Source organism: Rissa tridactyla, chromosome Z (genome assembly GCF_028500815.1).
Source record: "Rissa tridactyla isolate bRisTri1 chromosome Z, bRisTri1.patW.cur.20221130, whole genome shotgun sequence".
NCBI classification, from domain to species: Eukaryota; Metazoa; Chordata; class Aves; order Charadriiformes; family Laridae; genus Rissa; species Rissa tridactyla.
Genome location: NC_071497.1, coordinates 77,557,009 through 77,581,258, shown reverse-complemented (window position 1 = coordinate 77,581,258; position 24,250 = coordinate 77,557,009). Strand labels below are relative to the sequence as shown.

Genomic DNA, 24,250 nt, shown 5'->3' with positions numbered 1-24,250 from the left:
ACACATGTGGAGAAAGAAGGCTGAGAGATTCTATTTCAGGCTTATTCCTGCTAAAAGATCGTTTTGTTTATATAGCTAGGCCTTGCTTCTTAAGAACTACTGCATGCAAGTTTCCCACTCTGTAACTAAGAATAATAACAGAACATCTGAAATGAAAAAGATACCACTGTTCCTTGTAGGTGAGATCACTGAGCACAGTTTCAATGCAAAAAAATCTTGACGTGAAGAAACAATCACACCAACTGATATACTTTGAGGTTTAAGAAATGCTTGATCTACTCATTCCTTACAACACTCGATTCATTTCTGTGACACTAGCCAACTTGCAAAGAACAAATTTGGGATTTTGCGCTAACTCAATCAGAACTTCATTGGCTGAGGTTGCAATGTCATGTATGAAGTTGGACTACTAACTCCATTAGAGAGAATATTATCTAAGAAGCATGTTCTCCTACATTTAGAAATCCCATAGGACATTATTTTAATATTCCCCTATAATATTTCAAATCCAAAGCATCACTTTAAGGGTCTGAAGAAGTTTCAATTTTTGCTGAAGCATATAAAAGTACATGAACAAGAGAAGTTACCCGAACACCAAGAACAGATTTAGAGTGAAAAATCACAAAGTGAACAAGCAAAAGATAATCCCAAAAATCTGAAATTCATTTTTGAAGCTTGGAACATTTCTAGCTACTTGGATAAATACTTGCAGTTTAACCACAGTTTTTAGTTTCATTGCAACTTTTGAAAATCATCAGCACAGAGCCATGCATAAAACCAAACCGTGTAAGACTGAGCACAACGAAAAGAGTCTTACTAGCAACTTCTGCCAGACATGTCAGCTACCATTTAGCAAAGCTAGCACTGTTTATTAGCGTCCCATTTGCCCCATTGCTGTTCTCCACCACCCAAACACATGTAAAGCACCCTCGTGCAAACAAGACAGATGCTGCATCCAGGTACAGGCCTGGTATTCAGGTTTACAGCCATCTACACAGCGATGTATTTTCAGATGAGAATGGGTCATCGTTAAGCATTACCTTCATTCAAAACTAACCGCGTGTGATTTTGACTCTGTTCTTAATTACTTCCTAATATTTTCCTTGGCAGTCTACATACTTCGACTACAGTAAGCATCATTTGGCAGTGGAATAATTCACAGAGGGAAGGGGAACGGAAAGGTGACACTTACAGTGTTGCACTTTGTCCCACACACCACTTGTCGGTGGTTCAGCCACTGGGAGGCAAACACTTTATTAAGGGTTCCGAGGTGAAATTCTCTCTCCTTTAGGAGGCTGGGAAGCTGCTGGGCTGCATATCCATGCAACAAGCGGTGATAGCTGGACTCATTCTGCATCCTGACCTCTCTACCTTTCAGGTAGTACACCAGAGACCTTTTCACCGGGGGGAGTCTTTTCCTTTTGTGAGCCAAGTGATCCCACCCATACTGTGAAAAATAAACACAGAAGTTAGATACAGCAACAAGAAAAAGCTTCTATATTCACCCTTTTATATTCAAAGATAATCCCAGCAAAACACAGTCTTACAAACTACCCATGGAATACCATATACGAAGATTAACTTGGAAATGCTGACACAGCCTTCAGGAACATAAAATTAAACAGAAATATCTGCTAAAGAAGTAACTTCCAATATTGCGATGGTATTGAAACCACTCCACGCCGCATGGGCACCGTTGAGGCACCCGACCCTTATATAAACGGGAAGAAGCCGAGCAGCGCTGAGAACTGGGGAGGGCAACCCCGGCAGCCCCCCGCCCTGAGCTCGGCGGGGCTGAGGGGGGGACGACAGGGCCACCCCTCCTGGTACCGACCGTGCTGTCTATCGGTCTACTCCGCCCCGGCCTGGGACGGCCCGGCAGCATGGCTCAGCCCGGGGGCGGCGGGGACCCGGCGGTTACCGGCCGAACGCCCGAACCCAACGGGGGCAGCGCCAGGCGGGGCAGGAGAGGAGTACTGTATCGCACCCAAACATCCCTCCCACCGGGGCCGGGACTACTCCCCTCCCCTCCCCCCCCCCCCCCGTTCCCCCCTCTTCCTCCATGACACCTTCCCCAGGCACCGGGACCCCCCGCCCCAACCGGGCACCGGGACACGGCAACCCCGGTCAGGGTCACCCCTTCCCCCGGGCACCGGCACCTCCTCCCCAACCGGGAACAAGGGCTTTCCCCACCTTCCCCCCACCACACACCCGCCCCCCCGCTCCCCCCCCGGCCTACCTGCTCCCCCTGGAGCCCCCCGGGCCCCGCGGCGGCGGCGGCCGCCGCTTTCCGCTTCCTGCTAACTGTTTTCCGGGCCATAGTAGAAGGAAGAGGAGGAAAAGGAGGAGGAGGAGAGGCCGAGAGCCCGGCCCGGGCCCCACATGGAGCAGGAGGGGGAGGAAGCCGCCGGGGGACGGGGCATATAAGAGCGGGGAGCCGGGCCCGGTCACTCTCTCCGCCGCAGGCCCCGCCGACCGCGCTTCACGACATTTTTTTTTTTTCCCCCTTCTCTTCTCTTTTTTTTTCACGACAGTCGCGTCGCACCTTTACGGCGTCTCCCCCCTCCGCCCCGTTTCCTAGCAACCGGAGGCAGCAGGCTCGTTGCGGTGGGCGAGGGGCGCCCCCTGGCGGCGGGGCGGACTGTCCGCGCGGCGCACGCGCGCGTTGCCGTGCTCTTGTTGTCGTAGACGGCAACGTGACGTTAGAAAGCGTGTTGCTGTCCTGGTAAAGAAGGCATTTATTTTATGCCGGGTTTTGGGGCTTTTTTGGGGGTGTTTTCACCTAACAAACCCCAAAGACAAGGTCTCTGTGAAAGGCCAAACTCAGAGAAAAAAAACCCCAAACCCTCTAAAAGTTCCTCACTTTTTACCATCCAGAAATGCAAAACCCCCACGGGATAACTCTAGTTTGGCCATTTCCAGCTGCGACTGACACCGTTCCCCCATCCACATCCTCCCTCATGTGCACACAAATGCCACACACGTTTTGGACGAACCCCCTCCATTTTGGGCCCAGGCCCTCTCAAAAGGATGAAAACCCATGTGTCCGGAGGGCATTGTCCCCACCTGGGGCGGATGGAGGCTGTGGGGGTGGCCGTGGGAAGGGGCTGAGGCCTAGCTGGGGAAATGTCCCCTCTGGGTCCGGCTTGACGCCTTCCCATGTGCCCGGGGTGTCACTGTGCCCAGCGGGGAGAGGGGCAGGAGGTGCTGGAGGAGACCCCAGCATGGTAGACGGGGAAAGGGATCGGGACAGGGATGGCAAAAGGTACTAGGACAGAGACTGGGATAGGTATGGGGACTGGGGTAGGGACAGGGTCTGGGACAGGACTAGGACTGGGATGGGGATAGGGACAAGGACCGGGACGAGGACTGGGATGGGGACGAGGACTGAGACGGGGATAGGGACTGGGACTGGGATAGTGACAGGGACTGGAACAGGGACAGGGACTGGGATAGGGATGGGGACTGGGACAGGGACTGGGACTGAGATAGGGATGGGGACTGGGACAGGACTAGGACAGGACTAGGACAGGGACACAGACTGGGACTGGGATAGGGACAGGGACCAGGACTGGGACTGGGATAGGGACTGTAACTGGGACAGGGATGAGGACTGGGATGGGGACTGGGTCAGGGACAGGCACCTGGATTGGGACTGGGACAGGGACTGGAACTGGGACTGGGATGGGGACAGGGACTAGGATGGGGACTAGGACAGGGCCGGGGCCAGGTACTGGGCTGGGGTTGGAGACTGGGCCAGGGCCAGGGACTGGGCCAGGGACTGGGCCGGGGACAGGGACTGGGATGGGGGCTGGGCCAGGGCAAAGGCCAGGGACTGAGATAAGCCCGGCGACTGGGCCGGGGACAGGGCCAGGGATAGGGCTCGGGACAGGGCTGGGGCCTGGGCTGTGGCTGGGGCCGAGGCCGGGTCCGGGGACCCGGGGCCAGTGCAGGTCAGGGACGGGGACACGGACAGGGACAGGGCCAGGCCCCGCCCGCCGGCCCCGACCCCTCCCTCGCGGAAAGAGGCGGGGCTCCCCTTGGCCCCGCCCCTTCCTCGCCGGGGTGACGTCACCGCGAGCCCCTTCCGATTGGTCCGGCCTGGAGCAGGTGACCCGGCGGCGTGACGCCAGCGCGTCGCCGAGGTAGTGAGAGGCGGAGGAGGTGGGGGGGGGGGGGACAGGCAGACAAGATGGCGTCGCCCGGCGGTGGGGCTGGGGGTGGCACGGTGGCACGGGTTTCCTAGGGTAGGGCGGTGGGCAGCAGCCGCGGGGACAGCCGGAGCCGGGGGCCGCCGGGCGCCGCGCAGGTAACGAGCGGGCCGGGAGGGGTCGGGGTGGGGGCGCTGGTCCCACCTCGTAGCGGGGCCTGGGCGGGGAAGGGGGCGCGCAGCCGGCCGCTCCGCGGGCCCGCCCCGCCGTCGGCTCCAAACTTCGCCGCCGCTTCTCCTCGTCCGGGGCGAGGGACTTCTCGCGCCCCCGTGGTGATTCAGCAGATGTCAAGTGCTGGGGGGCCGCTGGCTTCCCGGGGGGGGGCTCGACACGTTTTGTGGGATGAAGGTCCCGCTTAATGGCGGTGTGAAGCTGCAGGGTGAGCTCTGAGGGACGGAAAGCCGCCCCTCTGTCCGGGGCTGGGCCCGGGGAGCAGAGGGAGGTCGGGTGACACTCCCTGCTCTGCTTTCCGGCAGTTTCGGGGACTGCCTGAGTCAAGGGAATACCTTTCTGCTTAACAACCCTTAATTTGCCGTCTAAGAGCCGATTGCCGTTGAAATCTGAGCAAACGGTTAGTGCCCGTGATGTTTGGAAGTAAGTTCCTCCCCACGGTAACTAAGTCTTCTGTGAAGAACTGAAACGACTGATTTTGTTCAGGAGGGTGCGTGTGTGGGTTTTTTTGTCAAGCCTGCCGTCAGGTAATTTGCTAATTTCTGGCTCTTGTGTCGTGAAAACCATAGTACTTGTCTTCCCTAATGCCGCTTGTGATTTTAGATTTTTACTGTATTCAGTCTTTGGTTGCGCCTTCTTGTGCGCTGGAGAGCCAAAGTCTAGTTTACTTCATGGGTCGTAGCTCTCCACATCTCTGTTTGTGCTTAGTATCTATTTCTGGATCTTTTCCATTTGGCATTTCTGCTTTTGAACAGGGAAGAGGATTATATCTTTCTCTGCGTTTGAGATGCAGGTATACCACGGATGCATACACTGGTGTAAAAATGCTTCAGTTTTGTAGTTTCTGACTTCCTGATAATACCTCATGTTCTGTTCAGCTCAGTGCTGACTGGAAGTAAAACACTTAAGACTTTTGTGAAGCTGTTTAATATAATTTGAGAACTGTCTACTTGAGTTTTGATAGGTCAAAATCTGTCATTTTAAAGGGAAAGTTAGGATTGCTTTGTTATTTAGTAAAAGAAATTAAAATAGATGGAAATGAGTAATCGCCTTATCAAGTGTTTTTATTCCCCGCATCATTTAAAAATTCCAAACGAGTAAAAAAAAAAGTAGTCTTACAGAAATCTTATGACGTTGGTGCTGTCTCATTAGAATAGAGATAAGCAGATGGACTCTGGTACTTGGCTGTGCAGCTGCCGTCCTGGACTCAGTAAAAATGTATTCATATCAAATTTAAGCACTTTGGGGTGGATATACCTAAATAACAAGTGAGTATTGCCAAATTAAGGAACAATATGAGTTATGACTTGATGATATAACTTCAGTGGCTGCGTAACTGATAGAAGGCATAGCGGATCTCACAGCCTGTTATGGAGTTAAGAGGCTTTTGTGGGAGCTTGGCAAAGGGAATCTTACTCCAACTGTGATCCAGAGTGTTAAGAAAAAAGAGGAAGAGGCGGTACTGCAATTAGCCAGATGTCTTCCTTGTCTTCCTTCACTTATCCTCGGAGCATGGGACTTTCTGCCCCTATGCAGGCACTCCTGCAAGTGCTGGCTTCTTAGGGCTGACCCTGCATACCTGGCATCACGGCTCTGCAACAGCATTTTTCAGGGGAGAGGGAGCAAACTCTCTTGTCCGCCTCCTCTCCTTTACTCCATACAGGACAGAGCTATGTGTGGCGCTGTACTAGCCATGGGGAAGGCAACGGGGCTGAGACGGTACGTGTGGTAGAAATGTAGCAGAGTTGGAACGATTTATTCGAGGCCACGTGCAGGATGGGGTTAGGTTACAGTACTACAATAGTACTGCTACTTAATGGCTTCCGTTTTCTGTACCCGCAGAGCTGTGATTCAAAAGTGGCAGTGATGCTTTAGATCACTGTTGCTATTGGGTGACTTAAACCTTCTGGGCAAAGCCTTAATTCTGAGGATAGCGGGAGAGAAAACATGTAGTCTTTAAACTTAGCTTTTGCGAGCTTGTGGTTTTAATCTCAAAAACAAAACTGAAAGTCATTGCACTTTTCTTGTCTCACCGGCTGTATCAGGCCTGCAAGTTTGATACTTCTTTTTCTTTCTCTGTGAGTGCACTGTGGAACAAAGGAGTGAGGAAAGGAGTTGCTTCTACTAAGATCAGACACTCTGCATAAGTGTAAACTGAAACAAAGGTACCTGAAGCTTCAAAGGGAAAACCAAGGAAGCCTCACGTATAAGATAAATGAATTAATAAATCTTAGTTTCTCTTTAACGGATTGAACTTCAATTTTTAGAATATTTCAAGAGTGTATTAATCAGTATATACAATATACTGATCAGCTGGGAGGCTTACTGTATAGTTCATGTTGGTGGATAGAAAAAATATGGTGAAAAATCACCAAAAACACATGGAAGATCTCATCTCCATTGTTTACATGGTGTTTTGCAGTGTCCGGTACTTGCTATCCTAGAGACAAAAATCTCTGACTAACAGAATAGGAGTTAGGTTTCTGGACCAATCCATCACACTGGCTGCCACAGCTGTTTTGGCTGGTGCTGATGGCAAAAGTGCTGTAATGCCACAGAAGGCATCACCTTACTCATCCTTCTCCTTTTTTAAGCTTATGGTTTCCTGTTGCTTCCACAACTTTAGGGATTGATAATTCAGGATGTTCAATATTATTGTCAAAGTCCAGTCTCTGTATCGTAAGTTTTTTGACACGAGCCTGTTTCGGTATTTTACAGTTGGTGCTTGGTTGAATATTTCGATAAATTGATCTGAGAAATTTAGTTTTACTTATTAGAAAGAACTTCTATCCAGCCTTTTCTGGCATTTTGTTTCTAACATAATTGCTCCCAGTCTTTTCAGTCATAAATTTCCGAGCTTCAGCTGTCATTTTACAAAGATCTCTATGTGAAGGCATTACTGTCTATTTAAAATTGATCAGTGCAATTCAGATCAATGTTGATGTAAAGAAGGTCTAGTGGAGCTGTAATTGAAAAGCTCTGGAAGATGTTTTTGAAAACTATTGCTTGAGGAAAAAGCAAAGAAGGGTTGTTTACGACTTATAAATAGCTTTCTTGTTTGAAAAAGTATGTCTTTTAGGGTGTTTCAAAGGTTAGTTTCTCTTCCCAGTGTTGTATCTGCCTGCTCTGATAACTAGGAAGGCAATGCTATTGATCTTACAGCGTTTACCACTCTACAATTGATCATTGGGATTGCAGTTGGTCGATACAAGCCTGAGCTCACAGTTTTTCTGTGTTAACTACTTAGGTGGGTAATCCTCTGTGGTGTGCAAGTGCATTGCTTAATGCTTTGACCCTCTGACTTGGTTTGAATAAGCTCATGTTCTGTGTCCCTAATCACCTTTTGCAGTCAGTGTAGTTTTGTATTGAGCTCTCCTAAGAGAAGCTAAGCAGTGGGGTTTTTCCCCCTCTTAAATGATCAGATTTATTCAAAATCCTTGCTTACATGGGGAATGCATTTTCTTAAACGTTAAGAAATACTGTCTTTCCTGTGGTTGGGAAATTTTGAAAGAACTGCTTGTATGTCCAGACTTGGTTACGTGGTTTTTTTATGTCGTCCCTCCCCCCTTTGAAAGGTTACAAGGTCTTTTTAGAATCCTTTAAGCTTGCAGTGTACTTGAAACACAGAGGTGTATCAAAGGGGAAAGAGAGTATCATTGCTCTGACTTAGGTTTGAATCTTCTTTTCTAGAAGGGAAAGCAGATTGGTTCAAAATACCATGTTGCAGCATTAGTAGCATTACAGTTTCTAACTAACTGACTGAGTTCAAATGGAAATTCTGAGGTTTTATTTTCTCAGCTGCATTTTGTGCCAGAAACGCTTACACCAGAGTAATGTTTCAAGTGGGGAAATCAGAAGAACATGAGTCCTATCCAAGAAGCAGTCAGTTCTTCAGCTAGAAGGTGGTATGAATATACTAAAGCTGCTAAGCTATTGGTAGCTAGTATCATGGAAACTAGTAATAAAGAGTTGTGAGCTCCTAGTTAGTCTGGTCTGTGTTGCTGGAGATCAGCATTCATGATAACTAGATTATGTGAAAGATTTGATTTGAGCCCTTTCCTAATGCGTAAGTTTGTGTTTGCACTATTTGATATCTGTAGGCTAGCAGCATACGAAGCCATTCCTGAAATGACTGGTGAGATTTATTCCCTAAGTTTGGATTTCTAAGAGTGTGCATGTTACCAGTTGTGCTATGTCAAGCGTTAACACTGTGCTTAATCTGGACATAGAGATGTGCTTATGTGTTCACCTTGATTTGCCTCATCAATCCTGAACTCTAAAATAAAACTAGATTCCTAGTATATAAATAATGTGCAAAAGAATTGTTAAAGCTTATATATTTCCTTTTCTGATACAGCAAAGCCACACCGGGTTCCACCCTAGTGACTAATACCATCATGTGGTGTCCTTGCACAGTGATGTATAATAATTTCAAATAGAAATACGTGTAGTAGGGAAAGGAGTTTATATGAATAAAATCACCACTAATCATCTGGAATAAAATTGTGTGTGGCGAAAAAGGATAGAAAAGCTGTATGCTGCATACAGTCTGAGAAAATAATGTGTTCTTAATCTTTTAATTAAGTATTAGGTCACCACAAGCAGTTTGTTGCCAGTCTATTTGACTTCTTGGTAGAAAAAAGCTGAAATACTGAGTTTCATTTTGCTTGCTGTGTTTGTAACAGCATAAAAAAAAGGGAGTTTATTGTGCTTTTCAGAAAGTACCTTTAGGCTCTTCATTGGGAAGAGGGGGAGTGAGTAAGTGAATGTATACCTTAAATCAGGTGTTAGTGGGAGTTTTGGAAAGAAAAATGGATAGAAAAATTATGGTACTATGAGATAACTTTGCACTCAAGAGGGTTAATGAACCATAAAGCTTTTGTGGGGCAGATTTCTATATTACATGCCTCTGAGATTTGTGAGTTCCTTATAAACATAAGTTTGTTATTAATCAAGCTGTAATTCTATCAGCGATCATTGGCTAGCGGGGCTCTGCACCAGCAATTGCTTTGACAACTAAGCTTGTAACTATTGGAGGTATTGTTTTCTATATACTGTTCTGAGGAACAGTTTAAAGAAAACCTTTGGGTAAGAAGATTCTTTATCGAGTTTGAATCAGACAACTATATGTGTTACCATTTTAATCTGAAGAACTCTTAGACTTTCCAAGGTGGAGGGAGAGATGTTTTTCAGGACTCCCACAGCTAATAAGGAGTGCAAAATGCAATTCCTTTAAGCCAGTGAACTGTCAGTGGAAGAACAATTCCTAGGTTCTGGTTAGTGGCTTAGCAGAGGGCAGTTTTCAAAATATCTGCAGTTACAGGATTCCTTCTTGTTTGTAGAAGGGAGTTTGATACGTGATTTCTGTTGACTTACCTGGATATCTTTTCATAGCTGGTAAAAAGCTCATCATGTGTTGCTAGATCACTGAATGCCTATGTGTAGTAATGTAACTTCTTTGCAAAGAAAATGCAAGTAAGGATGGGAAAAAGCTTGTTACTTTTAGCTAACACTATTGAATTTTTCTTAATTTCTGTGCAAAGGGAAAGCTAGCAAATTCAAGTGTAGACATAAATGTAATACTGTTATGTTCTGTAATGTCTTCTACATGAAGGTCTTCAACTGGAAAAACCCTAATAAGCACAGCTTAAAGAATCCACAAGTGTATTATGAGTTGCAGGATAAATGAAGGTGGACAGAGGTGAAGAAGTTGAACGTGGCATAAGTGGCTAGGTGGTCTATGCTGCTTTTGGAGCTGGGGCTGGACTCTAGAAATACACATTTATTTGACAGAATGGCTGTCACATCTGTTTGTGTGACATGGTAGTATTCTTTTCATACCTGAGCTTCCATATTGCATATGTAAGTAGTATACAGTTCTGAAGGTCTGCCCGTCTCTTTGGATGTTCTGTATGTGTTATGGTATTGGACTGAAGAATGAGTTTTGTCTTCTACCTACCTGCCTTCTCTCCCCTCTCCTGAGGAGATAAATGCTTGAAATACACCAGTATTTAGTGCAGGGATCTTGCTGTACTCTGGATAAACTGATTCTACCAAGTAATGTAGAGATTTTCTCTCCCAATTTGAAGGGAAAGAGAGAAGTTTTGTATCCATTTTACTACAAGCCACCTTTTAAGGCGTATTTCTCCTGTAACTTGATGTTACTGCAGGAATGTAAATGTGATGTTTCTGTTCTGTCATTAGGCAACACTGGATTTATTTGCAAAAGTAAGCCGGATTGAATCAGACATGGGTTCTAAAAGAGGCAGGCTGGGACTGATTCTCCGGTTACAGGAGAAAATGTGATATCTCAGTTGAGGAAAGGTCAAACCATAGTCTTTCCATTTTCATTCTTTAAAAAAAAATAAATCTTGTTGCTTTGTCACAGCAATGATGGTCCACTGAGATAGATCTCTATACTGTTAGCAGTCCTATATTGTTGCCAGTGTGTTAGATGTTTGGAGAGGAAAAGCCCCAGCTTTTCCTTTTGGTATGACTGTTGGGTGGTCATGGGACAATCTCATCCAGCAATCTACTCTCATCTCATCATAAAGTAGAAGTAAGGCTAAATTGCTGAAGCTGAGTCAGATCTGTCAAAATGTCCTGAGGAAATGAAGCTAATGTGTCTCTGAAGGCTGCTTTTGCACGTAAAATGAGCTGTTTCTGTTTAGTTATTCATTGCTTTAAGTGTTTCAGGGGTTGCATTCATTACTGTAGCTGCTGAATAAATTTCTAACATGCAGGAAAAAAGTTTATACCACTGAGCAAGACTGGAGATACAGTGTATAACAAAACTGCAGACTTAAATTCATTTAAAGTAGTGATTTAGAAATAAAGTTTGGACTAAATTCGATTTTATATTATCAATCTAGAAGAACATCCTTAAGCCTTTTACAGTAAGATGAAAAGCTGCATATGAGTGGTTTGATAGGGAAAAATGAGGGGACAAAGTAGTGGTCCAGACTTGGGAGAATGCAGTGAGATTCTTGGAGTAGCTGTGGATTTGATATTCAGGAAATATAAGTTATGTTTTGGCTTTCTTGCTGTCTGAGCTGGATGGCTGGGGGCAAACTGCTTCAGCTTTGTACCTTGTGCCTTTGTGCATGTGCCCACACCTGCAAAAGAGGGATAGTTTTACTGCTGGTTAAGTACCTTGACGGTTGTTTTGAAGTCTCATGCAAGAATTATGTGGTGCTGAGGGTATAAGGGAATTTTGGCAAAACTACTTTCCTCTCAGGGCAAAGGTAGTGAATGAAAAGTGTGTGTGTAAAGGTGCTCAGTTCCTGGCTACATGAATATCCTGTAGCCTTCTAGATTTCATCTGAAAGCAGGGTCTTTCTGTGTCTATGGTTTCTTTTCCATTCCACTCAAGCATGAAACTCAAGTTCAGTCTTCATACACTGTTATCATTGTGAGGCTTGTAATTGTGCATGTGTCTGTCACTCCAGTACCTTTGGAGTTTCTGGATTTTGCTCTGTACATTTGTGATAGAAAGATCATTTTGTATTTGTAGTGAAGTGCAAGCTCCAGCCTACAGTAGTCCTTAAACTCATGTGCTCCAAACATTAACTACAAGTGTAGGATTGCAGTGCTGGGAGGGCAAATTGAATTCTTGTCTTACATGGAGAGAAAGCAGACCTTTTCAGGTTTTTCTAAGTGAGGAAATGTAAATCTTGAAACCCATGTTATATGGAAACAACTGGAATTTAGGTAGGTGGGTGTAGGGGTTGTGTGGTAATCTCAGGGATCTACTGAGCCTGTTGTCTGAATGTAGCTGGTGACCACTGCAGAGCAGGGGGGAGAGACGACACCTCTGATATGGAAAGGCTTTCTGAAGCAGTATGCAAAGGTGAGCGTAGCGACTGGAGCATCCTTGAAAGTCATGTCTTGTGGACTGGATAGTTGTTCTGCTTTCCTGCTCAAAGGGTGAGGATTGTCTGCCTGTTTGTGTATCTTCAGTGATAGTAACCTCCTCTGTGGCAGTTGCGCACATAGAAGGAAACTTGTTTAACCGGTGTGCTGACTCTCTCTGTTTTTTCCCTTTGCTTCTGGCTTCCATTCGCAAACTTTTTGGTCCATTATTGGATTATAGTCTGAGCCACGTTTCCATTTAAGCAGTCATAAAGAGTGGCCTTTGCTGTATGAGGACTCCAAAATCAAGAGATGGCAAGGAAGATGTTTCTGCTCAGGACTAGAGTGTGCTGCCTTCAGGTGGTGTAGGCCACCGAGTTTTCTTATATACAACACGGCAAGCAACTCCTCTACTTTCTGTATTCTGTTTTTGTAATATATCCACTATAGCTGAGGGCAACCTCAGTTTGACTGTGCAAAGATGGATTTCTACTTTTCTACACTAGACAAGCTTTCTCAGGACAACTTAACGTCCAATGTTCACAATGAGTTCAGTTCCAGAAGTGCATTCGGTGTGGGTACCACCACTTTGCTGGGTCTGCTCAGGTGTCTGCTGCTGTTTTCACATCAGAGGTTTTTTTTTTGGGTTTTTTTTTTGGATAGCCTGTAATGATGCTTCTGTTTCTGTGTGTTTTTAAAGAGATTAACTTAGTCTTTGCTACTAGCTCTCGTCTTCTCTAAAGTTAACAAGCCTTTTCAAGAAATAATTAAGGTGTAAGTATGCACTTTAAAACCATTTCCTGCTTGCTCTTTATGGTCCGTTATCCATCAGTTCCATGTTTAATTAAAATGAGTGGAACTTGCTCATTTAAAATATGACTTCTGGTAGTGGAACTGAATTCATTGTTGACTACTGATAGTATTTCCCATCTAGGATATCTTTTTAATGGAGTCATTCAGTCCTGTTTGGACTGGGTGGAAAGTGGCTGAATTGAAAACTCATCACCTTGAACAGTGATGAGTGTTTTGTTGTTTTTCCCTTGTCACTAAGTTTTGTCCTTCAGTGCAGTAAAGCCTGTGATCTCTTCAGATGTGTATTTCAGTGTATGCTTATTTTCTTGCCTCAGCCTTGATAGGAAGGGTTGCATGAAGACATAACATACTGGCTTAGTAGGAGTGACACACAAATTAAGGACAAAATGAACAGCATCAAAAGCTGAAACTGTACCAGTGATATGTTGATGGGTGGAAGAAAATGCCTAAGAACCAAAAGCAGTCAAGTAAGTCTGTGAAGAATGTCACATCTGTGGCACCTAAGATGGAATTCATATTTCTCACATTAGCACTGTCAACCCAAAGGCAAACCAAGCTTATGAGGTATGTTTTGAAAATCATGAAGGCTTGAGATGGTTTCAGTTTTATGTTGTCACTTCGCAGAAAAGTGTTTTGGGGAGCACACTTTTGCAGGTATGCTAGGATCAGCTCTTAGGTGCTTCAGTAGTAGGAAGTTTTTAGAACTCTTGCTTTTATATGTCTTAAAGTGTATATTTGGTGAAAGAGTAACCTATGGTGAACAGGGTTTTTTTCCTGGAAAATGGGCAACACTGAAAGATGAAACTGAAGGAGGGTAAATTTAGATTGGATGTAAGGAAGAAATCTTTTTGTGATGAGGGTGGTGAGACAGGTTGCCCAGAGAAGTTGTGGATGGCTCATCATTGGAAGTGTTCAAAGCTAGGTTGAACGGGGCTTTCACTATATCACCTGATATAGTGAAAGATGTCCAGCCTGTGGCAGAGGTCTTGGACTAGATGATCTTTGAAGGTCCCGTCCAATCCAGACCATTCCATGATTCTAAATTAAGTGAATTTGCAGGGAACTTGCATTCTCAAAATGTGTCTCTTTTAGTTGAGAAAAATTATGTTGGTGGAAAACGTGGATGTCAGCTGGAAAAGTACAGCAGTTTTAACCACATTATGGGAGGTACTCTGTAGGGAGTGGGAGAAGGCCGTTGGTGGCCTTATGTGTGTTTAAACTGCTTGGACTGTGGGTGCAATCAGGATTTGAAGCAGCGACTTCCATGCCGAGTTCAAGGTTTTAGCCTGTTTGCTGCAGGGCAGGCAGAGTTGTTTGTAGGTGGAATAGTTAATTTAACAGCCTGTATTTTCTGTCAGTACCATACTGAGTTTTGCTGGGAAAATATTAAATGTGTGATGAGAGTGGGTAGCGCATGTGACCCTAGTGTAAGAGGAAAAATTGATGAATCAATCTATAGTAGTCTAACTCTAGTCCCATTCTTCACATACAGTGCAGTAGACACTTATTTTTGGCTGAGTTCAAATATGTGAAATGGCAAGTGATGTCTGACCTGCTGGCAGATTTTATTTTTCCATTTTAAAATTTCTCTCTAACTTGATTTCTTGCTAGATTGTTTTTGTCTGCTTTGTTAAAGTAAATCCATAAGCATTCATTTGTATTTTGCCAAATTTCTAACCAAACCCATAACTATCAAGAAATAGTACCATTCATCTTCTGAGCTTTAACAGGGAAAAGGTGAGAGTTGTATAGCTTTCTTTGGAATGGATTTTTTTGAGTCATTTAATTGCTGTAGTGTGTTTAAATGCACTGAATTCTGGCTAATTAGTATTTATCAAAAGAATACAAATTGCTTTCTGCAAAAAAATAATTTGAGTTCTTGTGTCAGTATTGGGAGTAAATCCTGATATGGTCAACAGAGTTGAACTTGTTTCTAGATAATATAAGATCAGCCACTTGTACGCATCTCTTGATCAAATAACTTAAGAAGAAAAAAGCTTGATACTGCACAGACTCTGTTATTTTTTCATTAAAAAGGGGATGTTCTGATTAATGGCAAAAGCTGTTTTACTCTGTTGTGTTGGAAACATTTTGGGAATGTTTGTCTATCTCTCCTCATTCATAACTGGGACAAGCCTAAAGTATTAATAATATTCAAGTACTTCAGTCAGCTTGTTACATGTTGAAGTATCACTGCAACAAATAGAGCAGCATTTTAATTGCTTGTGCTGCTCAGGGTTCCAGACATACATTTTATGTGCAGGATATTCCACTGTTTTTTCATACATCTTTACCAAAAGAACAGAATAAGTAGCCTATTTTGTTGTTGAAGCTCGCAGCTTTCGCTTGCTAGCAATCTCTCTCATTTGAGAAGGGTTGTATTGAAATATTAACTTCTGAAATGCTAGGAGTAACTAGAAAAGTTAATGTGCATACCTAGCTCTGGCTAGTGGTAAGATTAGTGTTAAAGATTTGACTTGTTTGTAGTAGTATGAAGTCTTGTGCTAATTAAGCTGAAGTAGCTAAATATTTTAATAGTTACTAGATTCTTTCCATCTCACTATTTTGAGCTCTCAGGAGTGGTAGGTACTTGCTACCCAAACTTTAGATATAGGGAAATAGTAGTTACAAGCAGTTGCTCTGCTCATCAAGTTTGGAACTTGTTTCATTACTGCATTGTGAGATTACTGTAGCCCGCATGGGTGGTAAGAGTGCTGGGTCATCTTTTCTTGCTTTTTTTCCTAGAATGTAGGAGTTGAACAGTGTATTTATATTCTCTGCTATGGTTTATCATGCAAATGTCTGCCTTGCTTCTAATCTACCTCAAGGAGGAGGAAGATGGTCCTTCTATTTCTAGTTTACCACCCTTTTCTTGGTGATAAGGTAGCTTCTAGATTAGTGAAGCTGATCTCAAGAAGCAAAAAAAGATGTAAACCCATGTATTTTGGGAAGGGAGAGCCACTCTGCAGGAAAACCTGGATAGGCTGGAAGAGTGGACTAACAAGAACCTGATGAAGTTCAACAAGGACAAGTGTAAGGTCTTGCATCTGGGAAAACACAATCCACGAGTGCAGTGCAGGCTGGGATCTACCCCTCTGGGGAGCAGCTCTGTGGAAAGGGACCTGGGGGCAATAAGCTCACTATGGGTGAACAGTGTGCTGTTGCTGCAGCAAAGAAAGCCAACAGGATGCTGGGTTGCACAACAAGGGATCACCAGCAGAGATAAAGAAGGCATTATCCCACGCTGGTCAGGCCACACCTGGAATACTGTGTTCAGTTTTGGTCCGTGCTATACAAAGAAGATGTGGACAGGCTGGAGAGGATCCAGAGAAGAGCTATAAAGATGATCAAAGGACTGGGAATCCTGCCATGTGAGGAAAGGCTGAGAGAATTGGGTTTGTTCAGCCTTGAGAAAAGAAGGCCTAGGGGACACTTCATCACTGTGTTCCAGTATTTAAAGGGTGGCTTCGAAGAAGGTGGAGACTCCCTTTTTACAGGGAAAAGACAAGGGGTATTGGATACAAGTTACTCCTGAGGACATTCCGCTTGGACATGAGCAAAATTTTTCACAATGAGAACAATCAGCCATTGGAATAATCTCCGCAGTGAAGTGGTGGATTCCCCAACATTGGGCACTTCTAAGATTCGTCTGGACAGGGTGCTGGGCCATCTTATCTAGACTGTACTTTTGCCAAAAAGGTTGGAACAGATGATCCTTGATGTCCCTTCCAACCTGATATTCTATGATTATTTTTTTTCCTCTGCTTTTCTGTTTAGGTGATCTTTAAATAACTTAGGTAACAGTCACTAGTAGGAGCTACACTCTGAAATCCACATCTGCTCAAGGTGTTGACAGGACCTAGGCTATCCCCTTGTTTGCTGAGTTCGGAAGTCAGGCCATCCTTACATGTTAATTGCAGATATTTTTCTTTTGTGATAGAACTCCTTTTTTTGGAAAAAGTCCATTTTAAAAAGGTCGCCCACTGGATGCAAGAGTTAAATGTGAATTTAGGGTAGGTGCATCTTCTATACTTGTTTGGCGTGTCAGTCTCGGGCCAAAAGAAAAGCCCTGATCTGCCTCACCACAGGCCTGTCCGTAAGTAATTTTCATTTTTCTTATGCTTTTGCCTGTGAAACTTCTCATTCTAGAGGCTTATGTGGTGTGTAAGCTTCAACTTCATTGGAAACTTCTATAGCTACTAAGTGATTCAGTGGTTGAAAAAACTGGTGCATTAGTGTTCTGCACTTCCTCAGCCAGTGTAGGGTTTTCCCTTATTTCTGGGTGAAATGCATGCCAAATTACATTATGTCCCAAATACAGTCAAGATCTTAAAGGAGAAATAGAGCTGTCTGTTATCATTTAAGAGCCTTAAATCCTTAACCAGGTCAAATAGTGTGTGCTTTTAACAAGTGCGGTGTCTTTAATGAACAAATTGGGACATGACATGAGGATAGCTGTGTAACTATAGGTGTCTAATATTAATGCAGTGAATCCATACAGAACAACAGAGGAAGGCATGCCACGCTTCTCTGAGAGCGTGTGGAAGAGCTGTCTTCTGCTTTTAACTTCCCGTTGATTGATGTGTACTGAAGCAGAAGGTCTGATTGCCAACTACGTCACATTAAGCAACAGCACAATTTGAAGAATCAATTTTTCCTATTTTTTGTTGCTGCTAGGAAGATGCTATCCAACATCTGCATGTAAAGCCCTGTAATGGATGCTGCTGCCATCGCTGAAGAGCATTGTGTCGTAATCCAATAACGTGATCTGCACACAGACATACTCTTCAGGGGCTGTTTTCTCTCTGTCCTTCCCACTAATATATTCTGGAAATGTGTTTTAAAGTGCCGTTTTATTGGTTCCTGTCCCTCTGCCTCTCAATCATTGCACTGGAAATAACAAAAAGAATTAGTTTGTTATAGGCTGTCCTTCAAAATTTAGATCTCATAGCAGTTGCTTGGATTGTTGATCCATGGGGTATGTATGCAGCAGAGATATCTCATTGCTTCCTCCCTCCACCTCCCATTGTCAGTGTAATCCCTACTCTGCGTTTGATTGAATACAGACTGGCTACATCCCATGAGATGAAGACATGTCATTAGATTTGTTTTAACCAGTGGCCATTGAAAATTGAATGGAAACTGCACACCCATATTTGCTTCAAGGAGTGTTTGGTTTGTTCTTATTGAACTTAAAGTAGACCAAGAACCTTAGTATACCTTATCTCCTGGATTGCACTAGCACTTAAAAGGAATTACTGTAGATATACTTACTTTTTTTTTCTGTTAAGACTAGTGAAAGTGACGCCTTTTTTTTTTCTTTTTTTTTTTTTCCGTCCTGCAGGGCGTATAGTTGCAACATGTCAAATCTAGTTTTACAATTACTTTATCCAAAGAGCTGTTATCAGTGGCTCAACATGATTGTGCTTTATGAAAGGGGAGTACCTCCATGCAGCTGACTGTGCTCATTCTTCGCAGTACTGTTAGAGGTACAAAGCAGAAGCATTTTCTGCAGATTTTGGGGTGATGTCATCTATTTGGAGACTGCAGTAAATGAAAGTGGAATCTGTTTTGTACTGTAGTAAACTTCTGTGATCAGCTTTTTACTGTCAGTCTGTGTAAGATCTCAATTGCGTAGCAATGATTGAACACTTACATAGGTGGGAAGCTTTGATATGAGAATCTTAACTTTTGTTTTATCTTAGCAACAGGCACTGTCTACTTCTGTTTTTGTTGTATGAGGCTGTATACGGATTCCTGCTGTTGGTTATAGCCTGTCGCTTGCACTGAAATGAGTAGTTAATAGCAAAAACTTAAACCACTGTCTAAATCTGTACTTAAACGAAAACTTAAACCGCTGTCTAATGCGGCACTGGAATACCTGTGCCGCATTAGAAATCAATCACTTGAATCAAACTGCTTTTCACTGTTCCTCAGTGTAAAATCAGTAGTAGTTCATAAATTTAATATAGGGAGAAAAAAATGATCTTTTCTTTTGAAGGTTTTTTGTGTTTTGGTAGTTTTCAGAGTGAACAGATGCCTCCTCAGTAACGTTTGACTACAGAAGGTGTATTAGCAGGCAAAATGGAAGCTGCAAGATCAGATCTCTTTTCTCTGAGAATCATGGATGTGCTGATATGATTATGGTTGGTAACTTGAGGCATTTTGGTTTCCTCAGGCCCGTAAGAAGTACATTTCTCATTTATCTGAATCTTAGGTGGGAGTTACATCAGAGAATTCATGTGGTCTGGAATCTAGAAATACTTGCACCCCAAAATGAGAGATATAGCAGCAAGAGACCATTTCTTCTTAACAAATAGTTAAATTGGCTTGAGTTATCACTGAGAAAGCTGTTCCAGGTACCATTAGTGGTAGGATGCTTCCAACTTGACCAGTCAGAGCTCTTTCAGAAGAAAAGGAATGTAAATACAAACTTGAGGGAAAACACCAGTAGAAGGAACATGGAAATAATAATTAGAAAACACCCCAAGTTCCCAGCAGCTCCCCAGGAGTCACTCTTGTAAGTGTGACAATACTAGTAAGTTTTTTTTTTTTTTTCTCATCTGTTGATGAGACTGTCCCTTTGGTATTGCTTGACTGCACCAAGTCACGCTTCTCGGCGTTCTCCTTATCGTCTGTCAGCACAGCTAAGTAGTCATTCAGGTTTAAGTGATGATGTGCCACGTGGACTGTCTTGGTCATCTCTATGCTGTCCCTTCAAGCCTTTCCAGCTAGTCATCTATCTGTCTTTGTGACAGTTGTTTCTGCCATCAGTTTTGTCTTGTCACTTCTCCGTTTCTGCATCTTTGTGTTTTTTTTGTTTTGTTGTTTTTGTGGTTGTTTCCCAGTCCTCCCATCCCCTCTGTCATCAGTCTGAGGTCCTCTGCCTTCATCCTGGGCTCTGCTGTACCCGGTTCCTCTGGATGGTTTTAAGAATGTTGCCGTATTGCCTCAGTGTTACTAAGTGAAAAATGAACATACAGATGGGGAGGGAAGAGTAGCTTCAGTAGTTAAAATTGCTTATAACTGTTAGGCACTTGTAGCCCTGATCTTCTCTTCAAAGGGTTAGGCAGAACCAAGGATGAGGGAATGGGGCTAAGAGGGCTACATTTATAGAATGTAGAGTGGTCAGGCACTGGAACAGCCTGCCCAGGGAGGTGGTTGAGTCACCATCCCTAGAGGTATTTAAGAAACGTCTAGATGTGGCGCTTCAGGGCATGCTCTAGTGGCAGAGACTGTAGGTTGTTTGGTTGGACTCGATCTTAAGGGTCCTTTCCTACCATGAAAATTCTGTGATTCTGTGATAGAAGACAGCTTTTAGGTGGCTGTAAGAAAACCTTGTAGCGCTATGCAACTAACTTGCTTCCCGGGCCCAGGAAAGGTCTTGAATAGGTTTACATGCAGTATAGAGTATGTTCGTTGCCAATATAGAATGTACAGTAAAGCAGCGGACCATAGTCTGTGTCCACGTGTGCTGTTCCCACAGGTGCCCTTCACCATCCTGTTCTGGAGTCTGGAGATCAAAGGTAACAGTGATAGGGCTGCAGTCATGTGTTAGGTGGTTTGGAGTGATGCTTTAGGAGCAAGTCCTTTAAATTTCTAAACGAGCAGTAACAAAGGTAAGCAAACCTTTACTGCAGAGCATAACGGGTTTGACTAGGCAAATACAGTTCAGATAATGCCCAGAAGCATAGTAGCAACATCAGTAACCTTATAACTGGCTGCAATTTTTTTTTTTTCCAGCCAGCAGGACAAAGTGACAGAAAGATGCTTGTCACAGTGGTCTCTGAATAGCCTATCAAATCTGATTAGTCACAAGACACTATTTTAATTAAACCCTCTTTGGAAAGGAGGTGGTGGAATGTGGCTGGCAGCCTGTTCCAGTGTTACTGTGTGCAGTGCTTAGCAATTCTGTTTGCTGACAGTGCCTTCTGCAGCCATAGTGTCTTAATAAGTGCACACTCACAGTGCATCAGAGGAGCTACTGTGGTATAAACTCAAATGCTACCTGAATCTAAAGTGTGACTGTCTCTCTGGAAATGGTCCTTTTCATGATTAGCTTGTTTTTGATGTGCCTTAGTTAGTTCTGTAGTTAAAATAAGGTGTTACATATGGCAGAGGAATCATTTTTCCCCCTGCACCTTGAAGTTAATGCAGGTGCCTGGTCTGCACTAGGATTTTACTACAGGACTGCCGACAAAAGCAAGATACTTACTGCTTATGTGGGGTATTTTGTTGCAGAGGACACATCCAGGTTTTATGCAGCTCCAGATTGATATACTACTGCGAAACTCCCTGGATGCTAGACACCTGCGTCTTTGGTTTGGCGTCATTCGTATGCATTGCTCCTAATGTGCCTGGAGCAAATTGATAGTATCATGGTAACTTAGTGTTCAGTTACTTAAAGTCAGTGTGTGAGATGTTAAACTTACTCTGTCCAAACTTAGTATGTGCTTCCAACGGCCTGCTGCACAGGTGATTATAAATCATTATTCTAATCTTTGAATTTTCTTTTCAATGTCCTTTATGTAGGTACAGTCTGGAGCAAGCTGCTTGTGGTAAATGAGGTAGACAGCATAAACTGTATGGCCTGTAGATAGGTGGTGCTGTGTTGGAAAAGCTTCCTTGTCAGTTGAGTTGCCAAAGTGAGGAGGTTACTTCCTCTTATCAGAAGTTTTAAATCCTTTAGAAAAGGAGTGCTTGCTTTTCAGTCTGAAGTAGTAACTAGAAGAAAGACAAACTTGGAGAAATTAATGGAAGTGTGCAGAGACCTTGTCCCTAGTTCATCTCTGCTGTAATAGTAGTGGATGGTGGGCAGCCACAGTACATGGTTGCAGGCGGTGCCTCACAGTCTCTGGTGACATACAGAGGACTGATGAGGTATGTGAAGACTTTATGATTTCACGTGTAGCTTGGCTTTTTCAATAACAACAAATCAAGTTGACATCTTAATTGCTACCGTCATGCAGAGGAACTAGGCACATAGCAGCTTGTCTGACACTGTGATCCAGGTCTGAAGGGTGCAGCCTATTTCATGTACTGTAGTCTGCAGTCCGATCTCCTCTGCGGCACTGGGACCAGTAAAGCCCATTGAGCTCTAGTAGCTGACATGCAACTGTACCAGATGGTCTTGTGGCTTTGCCCTTGATGGCCTTCCTGAGATGGCAGGCTCAGCACTGTTTCACCTTCTTTTTTTCTTCCATCTTTGAATCACGGAATCACGGAATCACGGAATCTTCAGAGTTGGAAGGGACCTCTAGAGATCATCTAGTCCAACTCCCCTGCTAGAGCAGGATTGCCTAAAGCACATCCCTCAGGGCTGCATCCAGGCGGGTCTTGAAAATCTCCAGAGAAGGGGACTCCACCACCTGCCTGGGCAGCCTGTTCCAGTGCTCTGTCACCCTCACTGTAAAGAAGTTTTTCCGTGTATTTGAACGGAACTTCCTATGTTCTAGCTTGTGCCCATTGCCCCTTGTCCTGTCGCTGGGAACCATTGAAAAGAGCCTGGCTCCGTCCTCCTTAAACCCACCCTTTAGGTACTTGTAAACATTAATCAGGTCCCCCCTCAACCTTCTCTTCTCCAGGCTAAAGAGTCCCAGCTCTTTCAGCCTTTCCTCATAAGGGAGGTGCTCCAGTCCCACAATCATCTTGGTTGCCCTTCGCTGGACTCGCTCCAGTAGTTCCCTGTCCCTCTTGAACTGGGGAGCCCAGAACTGGACACAGTACTCCAGTTGTGGCCTCACCAGTGCAGAGTAGAGGGGGAGAATGACCTCCCTCGACCTACTGGCCACAGTCTTCCCTATGCAGCCCAGGATGCCATTGGCCTTCTTGGCGACAAGGGCACACTGCTGGCTCATGGATAATTTGCTGTCTACCAGGACCCCCAGGTCCTTCTCCTCAGAGCTGCTTCCCAGCATGTCCGCCCCTAACCTATACTGGTGTTTGGCATTCTTCCTTCCCAGGTGCAGGACCCTACACTTGCTTTTGTTGAACCTCATTAGGTTCTTCTCTGCCCAGCTCTCCAGCCTGTCCAGGTCACGCTGGATGGCAGCACGGCCCTCTGGAGTGTCGGCCACCCCTCCCAGCTTGGTATCATCAGCAAACTTGCTGAGGATACACTCTGTCCCCTCATCTAGGTCATTAAAGTCGCAATATTTTGTTCGCTTCTGAGAAGCAGTTGCCAGCTAGTGCCAAAACCAGTTCTTTGGCTTAATGGAGTGTTTTTGGATGTAACACCAATGTTGAGAGAGAAGGTGAGATGTGCTGAGAAGAACTTGACAAATGTTGAGCAGAATGACACACAGCTTTTATGTACAAGGTGCGCCTGGAGTTGCCCAGCATGAGTCACTTCCTCATAGCCTAGTGTCCGCTTGCTGCGTTTCATGAAGCCTGGTTGTACCCAGGTAATCTTCATACAGCTTTGGCTTTAGCTGTGTGTTGGATTCCCGTTAAACAGTAGGGTTGGTTCACCTATTGGTATCAACATAACGTTGAAAGGGACCTTGGCACAGGAAAACGTACTTTTCCTAAAACACTTGAAACTGGCTCTTCCTGACCTCGGTCATGTCAGCAGCTGCCAGGAGGAATAGCTAAGCTTTCTGTGTAACCCCCACCTTATCACACCCTTCCTTTAAGGTGACACTTGCAGTTGGAATCCATGGTGGAATCAGGGAGGCTAAGAGCAAGACCTCAGTTAAGGAGTGGTGGCTGTGAATGTTAGATTTCTCCCAAGTTGTGCTTTGAGTGCTGTCTGCTACTGGTGGGAGTGTACCAGATAACCTCATGTTTTTGCTGTTGGGCATTTCAGTCTGAGCTGGAGGACTTCAGAAACAAAGGGCAGCTGATTCTTTGTCATCAAAGAAGGATTTACAAATCCAGTTATTTGAAGAATTATGCTGTGGTGTCTTGAGAAAGATCTTGTGATGTACTTCTAATCTAGCAGAAGATCCAGTTATGTTATTGAACACACCATAAGCATCCTGCAGCAGGGTTTTAGCTGACAACTAATTAGACAGCTAATTCTCTCTTAAATAACTGTTTTTCTCAGGACAGTCCTGCTCTGTGGTAAAAGGTGACTAGGCACTTGTTTGTGTTTAACATCTTGGTCATGTAGGATTTGCATCTAAATTTAAAAAGTTGTTAGTAAAATGGTGTGGCCAGTGGATGAGGACTATTGTTAGCATCGCTTTCTTCTATGTGTCTGA

The 24,250-nt window shown here is 44.3% G+C and overlaps 2 protein-coding genes across 6 annotated transcripts in view; one reads left to right on the top strand and one right to left on the bottom strand.

Moving 5' to 3' along the window:
• DCAF12 (DDB1 and CUL4 associated factor 12) overlaps positions 1-2,508 on the bottom strand; it is a 35,259-nt gene extending 32,751 nt beyond the window's left edge. For all 3 annotated transcript variants that reach the window (XR_008463705.1, XM_054184906.1, XM_054184905.1), the window contains exons 1-2: positions 2,240-2,508; positions 1,193-1,447 (exon numbers count right to left, since the gene is read on the bottom strand). Coding sequence is in view for 2 of the 3 variants with exons in the window: in XM_054184906.1 (XP_054040881.1) it covers positions 1,193-1,447; positions 2,240-2,320 (336 nt within the window). In the remaining variant the exon portion in view is untranslated. The remainder of the gene's footprint in view (positions 1-1,192; positions 1,448-2,239) is intronic.
• Positions 2,509-4,101: 1,593 nt separating this feature from the next.
• The window catches only part of UBAP1 (ubiquitin associated protein 1), a 36,777-nt gene continuing 16,628 nt past the window's right edge, over positions 4,102-24,250 (top strand). For 2 of the 3 annotated variants that reach the window (XM_054184944.1, XM_054184942.1), the window contains exon 1: positions 4,176-4,309. The gene's annotated coding sequence lies outside the window, so the exon portion shown is untranslated. Of the gene's footprint in view, positions 4,146-4,175; positions 4,310-24,250 lie in introns of those variants that run through there. The other variant, XM_054184943.1, reaches the window with a different exon arrangement.